At 44.7% G+C, this 14,496-nt stretch overlaps 1 protein-coding gene across 2 annotated transcripts; it reads left to right on the forward strand.

Annotated features, from left to right (window-relative positions):
• The first annotated feature begins 6,952 nt into the window (after positions 1-6,952).
• On the forward strand, positions 6,953-14,393 carry Tmem150b (transmembrane protein 150B). Of its 2 annotated transcripts, none has more exons than XM_060367132.1 (7): positions 6,953-7,082; positions 7,299-7,375; positions 7,707-7,766; positions 7,856-7,923; positions 8,305-8,432; positions 10,235-10,418; positions 14,119-14,393. In XM_060367132.1, exons 2-7 carry the CDS (start codon positions 7,308-7,310, stop codon positions 14,316-14,318), a joined length of 708 nt encoding a protein of 235 aa, XP_060223115.1. In that variant the 5' UTR covers positions 6,953-7,082; positions 7,299-7,307; the 3' UTR covers positions 14,319-14,393. The 2 variants fall into 2 exon arrangements, with proteins under 2 accessions (XP_060223115.1, XP_060223114.1); XM_060367131.1 differs by having other exon boundaries at positions 6,987-7,082; positions 7,216-7,375.
• Positions 14,394-14,496: the final 103 nt, after the last annotated feature.

Raw genomic sequence — 14,496 nt, forward strand, 5'->3', positions numbered from 1 at the left:
CTGAGATCCATGCCAGGAGATTTCCAGGTCATCTAGAGGTACAGGAGAAAAGATTTTCTCTGCAAAAAGGTGTCACTCCTCCTTTAGCTGGGCTGCCAGCACCAGGCCAGGCACCAGCAGGGAGCTCAGAGCTCCAAAACCCCAGCCAGGAGGCCAGGAGGCTGTGACTGCTTCCAGAACAGCTGGCAATAGAGGCTCAGCACTCTGAAACCAAGAGGCAGTGGTGGAAGCCTGATTTGGTTGGGGAGGACAGAATAGCTGCTTTGAGAACAGCTGGCTGCTTGCCTTTGAAGATGGCGCTGTGGTGGATGCAGTGGTATGAGAAAGATGGCAACATTCATCCTCACTGACATGCCAGTGAATGTTGGAAGCACTGGCCAACAGCAAGTGGTGCTAGACTCGACGCCAAGCACAGGGTTCAGCAGTAAATTATTTGGGGAGAGGGAGAGCCTTTCTTTCCCTAGAATAAATGATGAGTCTCAGGCAGTCATGGTGGAGGAATGGAGTGAGAGAAAGTATTTATTTTGTGAATCAGAGACATTATAAACCTTGAACAGTGGGAGGGGTTTCAGGGGTGAATATGTTTGATTCAATGGGGCTAGGAGTGCCAGGGATACATCATTTACATGCAGCAGCACAGTCCAACCATAAGAAGGGAAACACAGTTCTTAATTATCCTATGGGAATGGGGGGAGGTATGGAATAAGGTAAAAGCTGAGGTACCAGGAGATCTCATTATCATGGGGAGGACATTTCCAGGAATTCCCAGGGACACAATGAACAGGGAAATGGTTGGGTCTATATCTCCCTATGTGACACTCCATAGATCAGGAAACCCCAGATCAGTGCAGACAGGAGGGAGCCCAGCTGAGGAAAAGAGTACTTCATTTAGCACAAAGCTCAGGGGCTATCTGATACTGCCAGACTTTGACCTTAACAGCAGGGTCCAATAACACACATTTAGTTCTAGCACTCAAGAGGCAGAGGCAGGTGCAGCTCAGTCAGGTTCGGTGGCTGCCTCCTTACATACTGAGCAATCTCTTTAGCATCCCCTAGGTTATTTGTTTTGTTTTGCTTTGCTTTCAAGTTTACATGGCAAGCACTTTATCTACTAATCTGGGTCCCAGGGGTTAAACTCCGATTGCTAGGCTTGCTCATCAAATGCATTTACTCCCTGACCCATCTCATCAGCCCCTTAATGTTTTGACTCTGTGTGTGTATGTGTGTGTGTGTGTGTGTGTGTGTGTGTGTGTGTTTAAAAATATTCTTGAAGGGACAGGAGAGATGACTCAATGGTTAAGAGCACTGTCTGCTCTTACAAAGGACATGGGTTCAATTCCCAGCACCTATATGCCAGTCATAACTATCTGTAATTCCATTTCCAAAGGATCTAATATCTACAAACCAATTCACACAAAATATAACTAAATAAATATTTTTAAAGATAAAAAAGATTAAATAAATAAATATTATAAAGAAGGAAGGAAGGAAGGAAGGAAGGAAGGAAGGAAGGAAGGAAGGAAGAAAAGATATTCTCACATAGGTCAGGCTGGCTTTGAACTATTGAGGATGACCTCAAACTTCTAAAATGCCTGATCAGATCTCCACAGTGCTGAGATAATAGGTGTCTCTGGTCTCAGATACCTATGCTAGCTGCCTCTGTTTCACTTCCTTTTCCCCTGTCTCAGGGAAGGGAGCCTGCTGTATAATGGTTTCCTCCCAAATTAAACAGTTCTTCCAGGAGAGAGAGAGGTGATTCATGAGACTTGGTAGGTAAACACGTTTCACACATCTAGGAAACATGAAAGTCCAGTCTCCTTAGAAAAACTCTAACATAAGAAAGCCTAGAGTGGTAAGTGTCAAAAAACTGGACATCTAGCAGAATTTAAGGTCTAGGCCCAAAGAGATGGGGTCAATGGAACATTACACAGCCATGAAAAGAATGTTGCATGTCTCTTAGTCTGCACTCTGCTCCTTCCAACGAGACTGCAGACGGGGTAAGTTATAAAACAGAGCATCTGAGGAAAGGAGCCACATCTGGTGTTGGGCTTCTTGCTGACCAAGTCCACAAATAGTGCCGGCATCAGATGATAGGAGACAGAAGGCTCCAAGAGACTTCTTAAGAGACCACATCACTAACCTAGTGAGTGATTAATCTTTTAAGTGTTTTTTCTTTTTAAATTTTCCTTTGAGACATTTAAATTAAATTTTTGAAAATTTTTATATAATATATTTATACTTTAAAAAAGAAAGAAAGGGGCTGGAGAATCTGCTCTTCCAGGGGTCCTGAGCTCAATTTCCAGCAACCACAGCAGATGGCTCACAACCATCTATAATGAGATCTGGTGCCCTCCTCTGGTGTGCAGATGAACATACAGGCAGAACACTGTATACATAATAAATAAATAGATAGATAGATAGATAGATAGATAGATAGATAGATAGATAGATAATTTTTTAAAACAGAAAGAAGACAAAACAAAAAAGAAAACAGAAACAACAACAACAAAAATAAAAACACACACATAGAAAAAAACATGGAGTTTATTGTGTTGGTCAATTACTCATAAGCATGGTGTCTGTCCTGGAGGGAGTGTGGTTGATATCACTATGACATTCCACTGGAAAAAAACTCATTTTGCCTTTCTTAGCAGTTATCAATTGCAAATAGCTTCTTGGCTAGGCATAGGACTTTGTGTCCACTTCCTTTTCTCAGTGCTGAGATTTTGTGTGGTTAACTATTAAATTATTATTATTATTTTTTTAATTAGCTGGGTGTAGTAGCACAAGCCTTTAATCCCAGCACTCAGGAGGTAGAGGCAGGTGGATCTCTGTGAATTTCAGGCCAGGACAGCCAGGGCTACAGAAAGGCTTTGTATCTAAATAAATAAATGAAATTAATTGTTGTGTGTGTTCATGGAGGAATACATATGCCATGACATATGTGTGTGTGTAGAGGAGGGAGTCAGAGAAAAACTGTGGTGTAAGTTCTTTCCTTCCACATTCACATAGGTTCTAAGACTTGAACTCAGGTTGGCAGGCTCAAATATCAGTGTTTTTACCCATTCAGCCATCTTATCAACACATATTAATCTACTTTTTGGGAGCACAGCTTTAACCAACTTTACTGCTACTGAGGATTGACTCAGGGTCTACCATTGAGCCACATCCTCAGCTCCCCCATAAGACTTTATAATGAGGGCACAAACCTCAAGAACATATAACAAACTGGGCATGAGGACACATACCATTACTCCTTGCACTCAGGAGGCAGAGGCAGGTGGAGCTCTGTGAATCTGAGGCCAGCCTGGTCTCAGATAGTCAGGACAGCCAGGGCTATGTAGAGAAACCCTGTCTTAAAAAAAGAATGAAAGGAAAGAAGGAAGGAAGGAAGGAGGGAGGGAGGGAGGGAGGGAGGGAGGGAGGGAAGGAAGGAAGGAAGGAAGGAAGGAAGGAAGGAAGGAAGGAAGGAAGGAAGGAAGGAAGGACGGACGGAAGGAAGGAAGGAAGGAAGAGAAGAGCATGGTGGAGCTTGCCTTTAACCCCAGCACTCTGGAGGCAGATCTCTGAGTTTGAGGCCAGCCTAATGTACAAAGTGATTCTAGTGAAAGCCAGGACTACAAAGAGAAACATTGTCTTGGAAAACAAAAAAGCAAACAACCAACCAACCAAACAAAAAAAAAAAACCCCAAAAAAAAAAAAACCAAAAAAAAAAAAAAAAAAAGGAAGGAAGAATATATAAAAAACTAGACTTGCTGGGGCAGTCATTTCAGCCCCTGGAGGCAGGAGTTCAAGGTCAGCCTCCATTATGCAACCAGTTCTAGGCCAGTTGGGAGTACATAAGATATACCTAAACAACACAAAGATACAAGAAAGGGGGTAGAAAGATGGCTCAGAAGTTAAGAATATTTCCCGTTCTTCCAGAAGATCTGAGTTTGGCTCTCAGCATCTATGTTGGGTGGCTCACAAGCAACTGTAATTCCAGGTCCAGGGTGTCTGAAATCTTCTTCTGGCTCCACACACACACATACACACACACATGCACACACACACACACACACACACACACACACTTTTTTTTTTTTTCAATTCTTGTAAAGAAATAAAACAGGGCTGGAGAGATGGCTCAGTGGTTAAGAGCACTGTCTGCTCTACCAGAGGTTCTGAGTTCAATACCCAGCAACCACATGGTGGCTCACAACCATCTATAGATCTGATGTCCTCTTCTGATATGCAAGTGACCTACAGATAGAGTACTCATACATGTAAAATAAATAAATAATTCTTTTAAAAAAAAAGAAATAAAATAAAATCCACAACACATCATACAAACAAAAGAAGCCAGACACAAAAGGCTTTATAGGGTGGGCTTCACCTTCCATGAACAGTGCAGGGTAGCTAAATGCATACTGATGGAAACACAAGCAGGGAATTTCTATTAGGGGTAATGAAAAGTCATAGGCTAGGTAAGTGTGGCAATGGCACATGTCATGAATATGCAAAATGCCGCTGAATACCGAATGTTAAAATGATTAAGTCTATGTTCGGTGACTTCTATCTGAATTAAAAATAAAAGAGGGCCAGTGGGATGGCTCAGCAGAGAAAGGCATCTGACACCATGTGCCTTGATGATTTGAGTTCAATCCCTGGGATCCACAAGGGGGGAGAGAATAAACTCCTATAAGATGTCCTTTGATGTTTACATAGATGCCATTGCACCTATGTGCTCCCCCCCACCACTTAAGTAACTGCCTGCAGTGACACACACCTTTAGCACCAGCATTCAGGAGGCAGGGGCAGGTAGATCTCTGTGAATTTGGATCCAGCCAGGTATACATGGTAAGTTCCAGGCTATACAGAGCTACGTGGTGAGACCCTCCCTCAAAAAAAAAAAAAAAAAAAAGACTAAATGTAATTTAAAAAATTTTAAAAGGAAGGCCAGACATGGCGGATCTTAGTGAGATTGAAGACAGCATGGTTGACAAAGAAAGTCCAGGACAGCCAGGGCTAATCACAGAGAAAGCCTATTTCATAAAACCAAAATAAAATAAAATAAAACAGAAACAGAATGCTGGGGATGCATCTTGGTTGGTAAAGTGTGGCCTAGCATGCATGGGGCCCTGGGTTCCATCCCAACCCTGAATGAATTAGGCATCCCTGGTATCCAAAAAGATCACAAGTTCATAGTCATCCTCAGCTACATGGTGAACTTGAGGCCAGGCTAGGCTACATGAAGGGGAAAAAAAAAAAAAAAAGGAAAGAAAAGAAAACTAGCCACAAAGTGGTGGTAACACCTTTAATCCCAGCATTCAAGAGACAGAGGCAGGCAGAGCTCTGAGTTTGAGGCCAGCATACAGAGAAACCCTGACTTGATAAACCAGTCAACTCACACACACCCCCACCAGCCAAAAAAAGAAAGAAAGAGAAAAGGGGGAAATGCTGAAGAAGAAGGGAATAGGATTTAGAGTCCTGATTCCTCAGAGAAAGATGGAGAAACGACCCAAACATGAGGGTACTATGGTTGAACAAAGTTCAAAAAGAAAATGGCAGCTGGCTTTCATTACTATTGTTTGTTGTTTTGTTTATTTTGAGACAGGGTTTCTCTGTGTAGCCCTGGCTGTCCTGGACTCACTTTGTAGACCAGGCTGGCCTTGCACTCACAGAGATCCTCCTGCCTCTGCCTCCAGAGTGCTGAGATTAAAGGCTTGTGCCACCACGATTGGCTTTGTCATTATTGTTAGTTACTGCTTTTATTTATTTATTTTGCATGTGCCCTGTGTGGGAGCCAGTTCTCTATATCATGTTTGTCGCAGAGACTTATATCATGTGTGAGGTCTTCCATCAGGCTTGGCAGCAGCTGTCTTTCTTTTATCTTCTGTCGTCTGACTGGCAATTTATTATTATTATTATTATTATTATTATTATTACTATTATCATCATTTTTTTTGAGGGAGGTTTTCTATGTAGCTCTGGCTGTCTCGGAAATCACTTTGTAGACTAGGCTGGCATCAAACTCAAAGATTTGCTGCCTCCTGAGTCCTTGAATTAAAGGAGTACACCCCTACTGCTACACTTACCATTTATTATTTTTATCATTACCATTATTTCATTGGTGTGGGGGTGTGTGGCCATGTATCAACCATGTGAGTGCACACATGCAAGTTGAGGAGAGGAGATGTCAGGTGTTTCTTTTACCATCTCTGTTTTTACCTTCCGGGTATTTTCATTGGGATGGAAGCTTGTTCTTCTTTAGGATAGGCATGCTTTTAGGTGCTCTGTCTCTGACTCTCAGTGCTGCAGTTGTGGGCACAAATAGCCAAGCCTGTGTGGTGTGCTGGGCATTCAAACCCAGATTCTCATGTTTACATAACAAGTGCTTTTGTCCACTGAGCCATCTCAATCCCAGCACTAGGAAAGCAGAGGCAGGAGTAGCTGCTTATGGGAATAGGGATTTGAGTTGGGAATCTCATCACCACTATCCTCTTTCCCACCCACACCCTGTCCATTTTGGGGAACTCTGTCAAAACAGAAAAAGAAAGGATGAAGGGAAGGATGTGGGGTGAGGTCATCAAGATCCCACATTAAGCAACCCAAACAAAGATTGAACCCAGAAAGCAGAAATTCAGAACTGACAACCAGCCTGGTGGTACAGGACTGTGATTCCAGCCACTTAGAAGACAGAAACAGGCAGGAAGATCAGAAATTCAAGGTCAGCCTGGGCTACAGAAGAATCTAGAACTCAGAGACCTGAATTTGCAGGTAGGCAAGTGTGGCTGGATTCCAGAAGTAACATGGAGGCATGCATTCCAGGAGGCTTTATTCAGTTTGTAGAGAGGTTAAAGTGCTGCGGACTTTGGCCATTGAACCCGCAAAAGCTTTAGGAAGGAAGTTAGGGGCTCCCTGAAGCTAGGGTGCAGCTTTTACACATCTGAGACAGGAAGTGGTAGTTTGGGTGACTAATTAGACCTGAGGCCCAATCTCTCATAAGCACTCAACCTGGACTTTGTCTCTGTGGGAATGTGGAGGCCTGCCTTCTCCTGCCACACCTGGAAAATATATCAAGGAAGTTGAGGAAACTTGAGGTGAGGGCCCTAAGGGGAACCCAGAGACTGGGAGGGGGAGGTGAAGAACGAAGAAAACAGACAAACATCAGTTTATCAGGGCTGAGAAAGATAGGGAAAAGTGCCCTGAGCAAGGGCTGTCCTCTATCGACAGTCACAAAAGCAGGTGTCTTCAGCACCGTATACCTGAAGACTGCTTGCGGGCCTAGGAGACTGAGCTTCTCACTTCTGCTGCAGAGCCCAGCAATGCCTGGTTACCTGTCCTTTCTGCCAGTCATCCTAGCTCTATGGGCTATGGCTGGCATCTGGATTGTGTAAGTAGCAGAGGCCCAAAGTATGCTTGGGTCTGAGAAAGGAGGGTTGGGGTCTAGACTATTGGGTGTGAAGAAGGGCTGGATTCCTGGGTGTGAGAAAGGAGGGTTGGGGTCTACACTATTGGGTGTGAAGAAGGGCTGGATTCCTGGGTCTGAGGGAGGAGGACTAGTGTCTGGACTCCTGGGTCTGAGGGAGGACAGCTGGGTTTTGGATGCTTATGACAGTGGATAGGGGCCAGCAGTCCATTAACGCACTGAAGTGTTTTATTTGGTGAACAGAAAGGAAAGCTATCCTTTCTGTTACTGACTTCCTGTATCCCTCCCATCTCAGTTTCGCAATTGCTGTGGTTAACAAGAGTGTGGACCTTGAGAAAGGCTTCCCCTTTATCAGGTTGTTATGGCTGAAGGGGTGATGGGGAGGAAAACGGGGGGGGTCCTGTCTCGGAGGAGCCAAAGGATGACCCTGTTATTCTTCTGCAGTTACTGTGGGTCTTACAGTCCCCAGAGCTGCATTTTCAGTCAAGTCCTCAATATAGGAGCTGCTTTAGGTAAGTATTTCCAGATCTTTCCTTTCAGTGTCAGCCAAAAACTGCCTAAAGGGTCTTTAGATCCCTCCTCCTTCTCCAAGTCAGATCAAATAGCTTTCCCTCCAACCCCGGCCAAAGCCAGGAGCCTTCTTCCCTCAAACCACTAAGTTCAGGCCCCAGCCCTCCCCCCTCAGACTCAGGAGTCTAGAACCTTTAGCCCTTTTCTCTCAGACCCAGAGTCCATACCCCAGCCCTTCTACCCAGACTCCAAAGTCCTGTACCTCCAACTCTCCTTCCCTTATCCTACCCCTCTCTCCAACACCAGCCTTTTTTGTTCTAAGTCCTCCCCTGCTTCTGGGAACATTGTGGTGAATCTGAGTGTCGCTCATGTCCCTCTCTTAGCTGTTTGGATCTGCATTGTCCGTTATCACCAACTACGGGACTGGGGTGTCAAAAGGTGGCAAAACCAGCTGATTCTGTGGTCTGGGCTCTTCTGTGCCTTGGGGACCTCCGTAGTAGGCAACTTCCAGGTGAGATGCTTAGGGAGTCAACCTGGGCTCAACCGCCGGAAACTGGACTACAATTTCCTATGTTTTCTGCGGCTTCTTGTGGTCCTTTCTGTGGGCTCAGTTCGCAATGCTTTCTGGGATTTGTAGTTCTCTCTCTACCCTTGGATGGCAGAGGTCTTTGTGGACTGAGCGTCTTGTACTCACCTGCATCCTCAAAATTTTGTGGAACCCTTGGAGAATCTTATTGTAGCTACCATTCTCCATCTCATTTAATCATGAAATTATTGCATGTAGTTAAGTCTTCTTTCTATACAGAATGTCCACAGAACTCTTTAGTCTCCTTGGCTGTAGGTAGAGAGAAATCAGCTTGTCTGTGGGTGGTCAGAAATAACTGAGATCCATAGATTCTAGTCCTGGCACTCATGAAGCTCTGTAGATAATTTTAGAATGAATGAACTGACAAAGAATAAGAAAAATCTCACTGGTTTATTTTGTTACTGTAAGTTTATGTTCTATCTGATGTTTCAGTCTCCTGCTGAAAGATGGGGGGGGGGGGGTGCAGGGTGGAAAAGAAACCATAGGATGGTCAGACTGCCTCCACTGTCCACTGTTATTTTCTTAATTTATTTGCTTGCTCATGTATTCTTATGTACCTCAACCTACTACTTTAATATTGCTATATTGCTATTACATTCCTTTTTTTTTTTTTTTTTTTTTTGCGATGGTCTCAAGTAGACCAGGCTAATCTGGAACTCACTATGTATTGGAGGATGGCTTAGAGCCTCCTGCCTCTACCTCCTGAGTTCTGGGATTACAGGCGAGCCCCACTCCTGCTTTTTTGTTGTTGTTGTTGTTTTGTTTTATTACACTGGTGTTCTGCCTTCATGTGTGTCTGTGTGAGGGTGTCAGATCTCTTGCAACTGTAATTACAGACCGCCATGTGGTTGCTGGGAATTGAACTCAGGTCCTTTGGAAGAACAGCCAGTGCTCTTAACCACTGAGCCGTCTCTCCAAGCCCCCTACTCCTGTTTTATAGGAACCAAGCACTGTATGGACTGAGCTGTCTTCTCAGTCCCTATCACTAATTTGCTTTCTAAGGAACTTCCTTAGCCTTTCTCCAGTTTTCTTCTCCCTCCATGACTTTATTTGAGAAAATATGATTATGTGTCTATGTTGATCTTGAATTTGCATTTCTCTTGTGTTGGTCTCCAGCATCCCTCAGTCTCTATCTGTTACAGGTATGGCTGGCATATCCAGCCCTCTACCCTGAACTCTCCAGCCCAGGGGAGGAGCCTCCTATTCTCCAGAGACTCTTCCCTATATAATCCAAACATTTTGGCTCTCTCACTCTCTCTTTCTCTCTGCATGTCCTCTTTTCTCTCCTGTATGTGCCTCCTCCCCAGCTTTTCTGTCTCCCTCTGCATGGTGACTTTCCTGATCTGTGAGAACAGTGAACCTGCCGGATAGCTGGCCCACAATCAGCCTGTCTTTATATACTCTAATTTGGCTTGAATTGGTGTATTTTGTTGGTGGAGATAACCTATCAGTCTGAAAGTTGGTAATAGGGTGGCAGGTTATTTTTGTATTAGGAGGGGGCAAGGAGGAAGTACATGCATGCTGAAGCATGTGGGTGGAGGACATCTTTTAGGAGTTACAGCTCTTCTTTCTCTGTAGCCCCTGAAAGCATTTACCAGCTGAGTCATCCCACCAGCCCTGAATTTTGCATTTTCAATGACATCTGTTAGACTGGTTCAAAGTCTCTTCTTCCTATTGTTTTCTTCCCCCTGCTGCAATTTTTTTTCCTCAATTCTCCCTTTCCTCAGGAGAAGAACCAGAAGCCTGTACACCTGGCAGGGGCCTTTCTGGCTTTTGTCCTGGGCAACCTGTACTTCTGGTTGCAAGTCTTTCTGTCCTGGCAGATGAAGGGCCTGCCCCAACCTGGGCCCCGCTGGATTAAGCCTCTGCGAGCGAGCCTCTGCAGCTTGTCCACCATCCTCATCGTGGCCAGTATCCTTTCTGGGGTTGAGGACGATCAAAGGTGGCTTCTCTTGGGCTTGTTCCCTTTGCTGTGAACCACAGTGGGTGTCCCTTCATGACTCTGGACCTGTGTCCATCCAGGATCACAGCTCCCTAGTGGAAAGTGGAAACCAGACTTGGTGGCACATGTAATACTCATACTGGGGAGGGAGGATTATGAAGTCAAGGGCAGCCTGGGCTTTGTGGTAGGATTTTGTCTTAAAAACAAAACAATTGTAGCAGATAGCACTGACATTGAGGCTAGTGTGGTTGCTCAGGGGCCTTGGTTTCTAAATATATTATGCAGGGGCACTTTTACTGGTTCCTTACATCCCTGAAGTACCTCAGTTTCCTCACTTATTAAATGCAAGTAGTTGAGGCTGGGGCAAAAGTATACCTATGAACCTGGGCTGCACAGTGGGTTATGTTCTAAGAAAATGCAGATCGTTAACAAGCTGACCTCAGTGTTCTGACTTAAAAATAAGACTCTGACTGTGAGAATCTTAGACCCATGCCTGGCATGGAGCATGTGGCAAATAGGCATTAGGAGAAGGTTCGGTTGATAATTGGTTGCTAGGGGAACCATCCAGGCATGTCAAGCATCTTTCTGGGTGCTGAAAAGGTACAGACAGGGGAGGTCTCCTGGACAACGGCAAAGTCCTGGCTGGAAGTGGTATCAGGCTGCAGATGACCTGTGCTGCTCCACAAGACCAGTTAGTTGCTCAACCATCTTTTCCCAACTAGAGTGTTCATATAAGTGACCCAAAATGGCTTAGATGGGAAGCATTGTTTGCCCTGGCATAATCAGAAATGCTACTACTTTGAACCAGCCAGGTGTGTGCATGCATGTGTGTGTGAGAGAAAGAGAAAGAAAGGGAGGGAGAAGAGAATTGTATAGCCAGAGATGACCTTGAACTTTGTCTTGCCTCTAATTGCTTCAAATTGCTGGGATTCTAGGTGTGGGGGACCACGCTTGCTTTTCTCCCCCAGGTTCTGAGCACTCTACCAATTAAGCTATTCTCCAGCACCACTCCACCCTTTGAAAGCATTTGTACATTTAGTGTGTGCCTTTGAATGTTTGTGTGTAGGTGCTTCTGTGCCACAATGCTTACATGGAGATCATTCTTTCTACCATGTGGTTTCTAAAGACTAAATCAAGGTTACAGGCTTAGTGGCACACACGATCACTTAGTGAGACAGTTTGACTACCCCAGCCCTCAGCTTTTTGTTTTTCACTTGGTGGATAAGTATAAGTATTTTGCCAGCATTATGTATGTGCACCATTTGTGTGCCTGGTGCCTGCAGAGGTCAGAAGAAGGTGTCAGATATCCTAGAACTGGAGTTGTGAATGGTTGTGAGCCAATATATGGGTGCTGGTAATCAAAGCCAGGTCCTCTGCAGCAGCCAGTGGTTTGTTTTTTTTTTTTTTTTTTCAGTACATGCATGCCTTTTTTTTCTTTTTTTTTTTAAAGATTTTATTTTATTTTATGTATATGAGTGTTCTATCTGCATTTACATCTGCCAAAAGAGGGAATTAGTTCACATTATAGATGGTTGTGAGCCACCATGTGGTTGTTGGGAATTGAACTCATGACCTTTGGAAGAGCAGACAGTGCTCTTAACCACTGAACCATCTCTCCAGCCCTTGTTTTGCTTTTCAAGACAGGGTTTTCCTGGAACTCGCTCTATAAACCATCTGATCTCGAACTCAGAGATCTAACTGCCTCTGCCTCTCTGAGTGCTGGGATTAAATGCCTGTGCCACTACTGTTCTGTGTAGCTCTGGATTTCCTGAAAACTCACTCTGAAGATCAGGCTGGTCTTGAACTTAGAGGTCTGACTGTTTCTGCCACCCATGTGCTAGGATTAAAACAGCCAGGGCTCTTAACCACTGAACCATCTCTGTAGGACTTGCCTGACACTTTTAAGCTTTGAAGTCCAAGAAAGAAAGAAAGGAAGAAAGAAAGAAAGAAAGAAAGAAAGAAAGAAAGAAAGAAAGAAAGAAAGAAAGAAAGAAAGAAAGAGCGAGCATGTATAGAATGGTGGTGGTGCATACCTTTAATCCCAGCACTTGGAGAGGCAGAGGCAGAGGCAGAGGCAGGTGGATCTCTGAGCTAGAGACCAGCCTGGTCTACAGAGCAGTTCCAGAACAGCTAGGGATACCCAGGAAAATCCTGTCTCAAAAAAACAAAACAAAACAAAACAAAAAGGCATGCATTAGAAGGGCAAGAGAGCTAAGCAGGTAAATGTACCGAGGACCCTCATGGTGAAAGGATGAAATCTCTTCCCCAGGTTGGCCTCTGATCTCCACACGGTACATGTATGAGGAAATTAATGAAAAGATATGTGAGCTGATAGACGATAACGAGAGAGGGAAACAAGGAAGAGGACACTGAGAGAGGTTTTAGCAAAAAGCGTTGTCCCTTCTGGGTTGGACGCTGGAAGGTCAGAAAGCTGACAAGAAGTTTTTCTTTCTTTGCTCTGTTTTTTGGAGAAGATTGGGTCTCAGTATGTAACCATGGCTGGCCTGGAACTCACTATATAGTTCATGCTGGCCTCAGATTCACAGAGAACCCATCGATTCTGCATGAGGCACCACAACCAGCAGGAAAAAAAAATTTTTTTTTCAGGATTTGAATGAAGCCAGTTGAGTGAAGCAGTTGAATGATGGGTAGAACAGACAGCACAGAAGGTGACCAGCTCCTCTAGGGACCGGGTAATTCCTAAGTATCAACTTGAATGGAAGGTAGGGTAAGTTCCCTTAGAAAAAGAAACAGACTTAGGGCAAGGAGGTCCAGTTCTGTTAATGAGTTAATATGGAGGTGGCTATGGGTCACAAAATAGGGGGAAACTGTAAGTAGCCAGAGAAGTTATGTCTCAGGGCTAGAGAGATGGCTCAGTAGTTAAGAGCACTCACTGGCTCCTCTTCCAGAGGAGCACCCACATGGCAGCTCACAACAGTCTGTAACTCCAGGTCCTGGTGATCTGACACCCTCACACAGACATACATGCAGGTAAAACACCATTGCACACAAAGATGATAAATTTTAAAAAGAAAAGTATTTAAAAAAAAGTTATGTCTCTGAGGCTGGGAATGTAGCTCAGTTGGTAGAATGCTTGCTTGCCTAGCACGCAGGAGGTTCATTCCCCAGTATTGAATAAATAGATTATGGTGGCACAGGCTTAGAACCCCAGCATTTGGGAAATGGATACAGGATTAGAATTTCAAGGTCATCTTTGGTTACATATCAATTTCAAGGCAACCAGGGCCTTTGTGACAGCCTGTCTCAAAATAAATCCAAACAAAGGGGGAGAAAAAAACCCAAGCAGCAATACATCTGGAGGTAGCAGGGATGGCATTTTTCTTGGACATGTTGGAGAGCAACAGGAGAGTCATTCTGGGATCAGGAAGGATCCACAGAAGAATCAGCAAAGTAGGTTTGGACATTGGTACTCCAGTGCTAATCAGTCACAGATAGAGAGAGGGCAAGGTTTGGAGGGCACTCACAATCAGGATAATAGCTGGAATCCCTTTAAAGGGATGAGGGTGAGGAGGGTAACTAGTCATGCCAGGACAGGGAACACATCATAGGACCAAAGACACATTTATCCCAGCCTGAAGCACCAGAACATGTAAGGTGGGCTGTCTGGGCTTCTGCACAGGCCATGTGACCCTTGACACTGGTGTGAAGTGATTGTCCTGCACTTCCAACGTTTGCGGTCTGCCTCAGCTGCCTGTGAATGGGCGGTGGCCATGCTGCTCTTTATACTATTTGGTCTCTTTGCCTCGGACTTCTCCAGCTTTCAAGGTTGCAGCCTGCACTTACAGCCTCGACTGGATTCCAGCTTCTCACAAGCTCCCTCCGGGTCTCCAAATATACAGATGGCATAGGTGCTCTGACTAGGCCCGGTAGAGGAAGAAAGATGGGACTAAGCCAGGCTCACTCAACAATGAACTGGAGTGGAGGCTGAGGTGGACAGCCTGACAGATAACACAGCAGAAAGGACCAGTGCTTGCCACTCAGAGAAGTGGGAACTTGGAACTACCTGTCCCTGTGCACAGAAACACC

This window comes from Meriones unguiculatus, chromosome 14 (genome assembly GCF_030254825.1).
Source record: "Meriones unguiculatus strain TT.TT164.6M chromosome 14, Bangor_MerUng_6.1, whole genome shotgun sequence".
Classification (NCBI taxonomy): Eukaryota; Metazoa; Chordata; class Mammalia; order Rodentia; family Muridae; genus Meriones; species Meriones unguiculatus.

Excerpts from the sequence above, each read along its gene's own strand:
- Tmem150b (XM_060367132.1), top strand. The coding sequence starts at position 7,308 with ATGCCTGGTTACCTGTCCTTTCTGCCAGTCATCCTAGCTCTATGGGCT. Across the intron at positions 7,924-8,304 it reads CAATATAGGAGCTGCTTTAG|CTGTTTGGATCTGCATTGTC; the intron begins GTAAGTATTTCC and ends TCCCTCTCTTAG. Across the intron at positions 8,433-10,234 it reads CCGTAGTAGGCAACTTCCAG|GAGAAGAACCAGAAGCCTGT; the intron begins GTGAGATGCTTA and ends CCCTTTCCTCAG.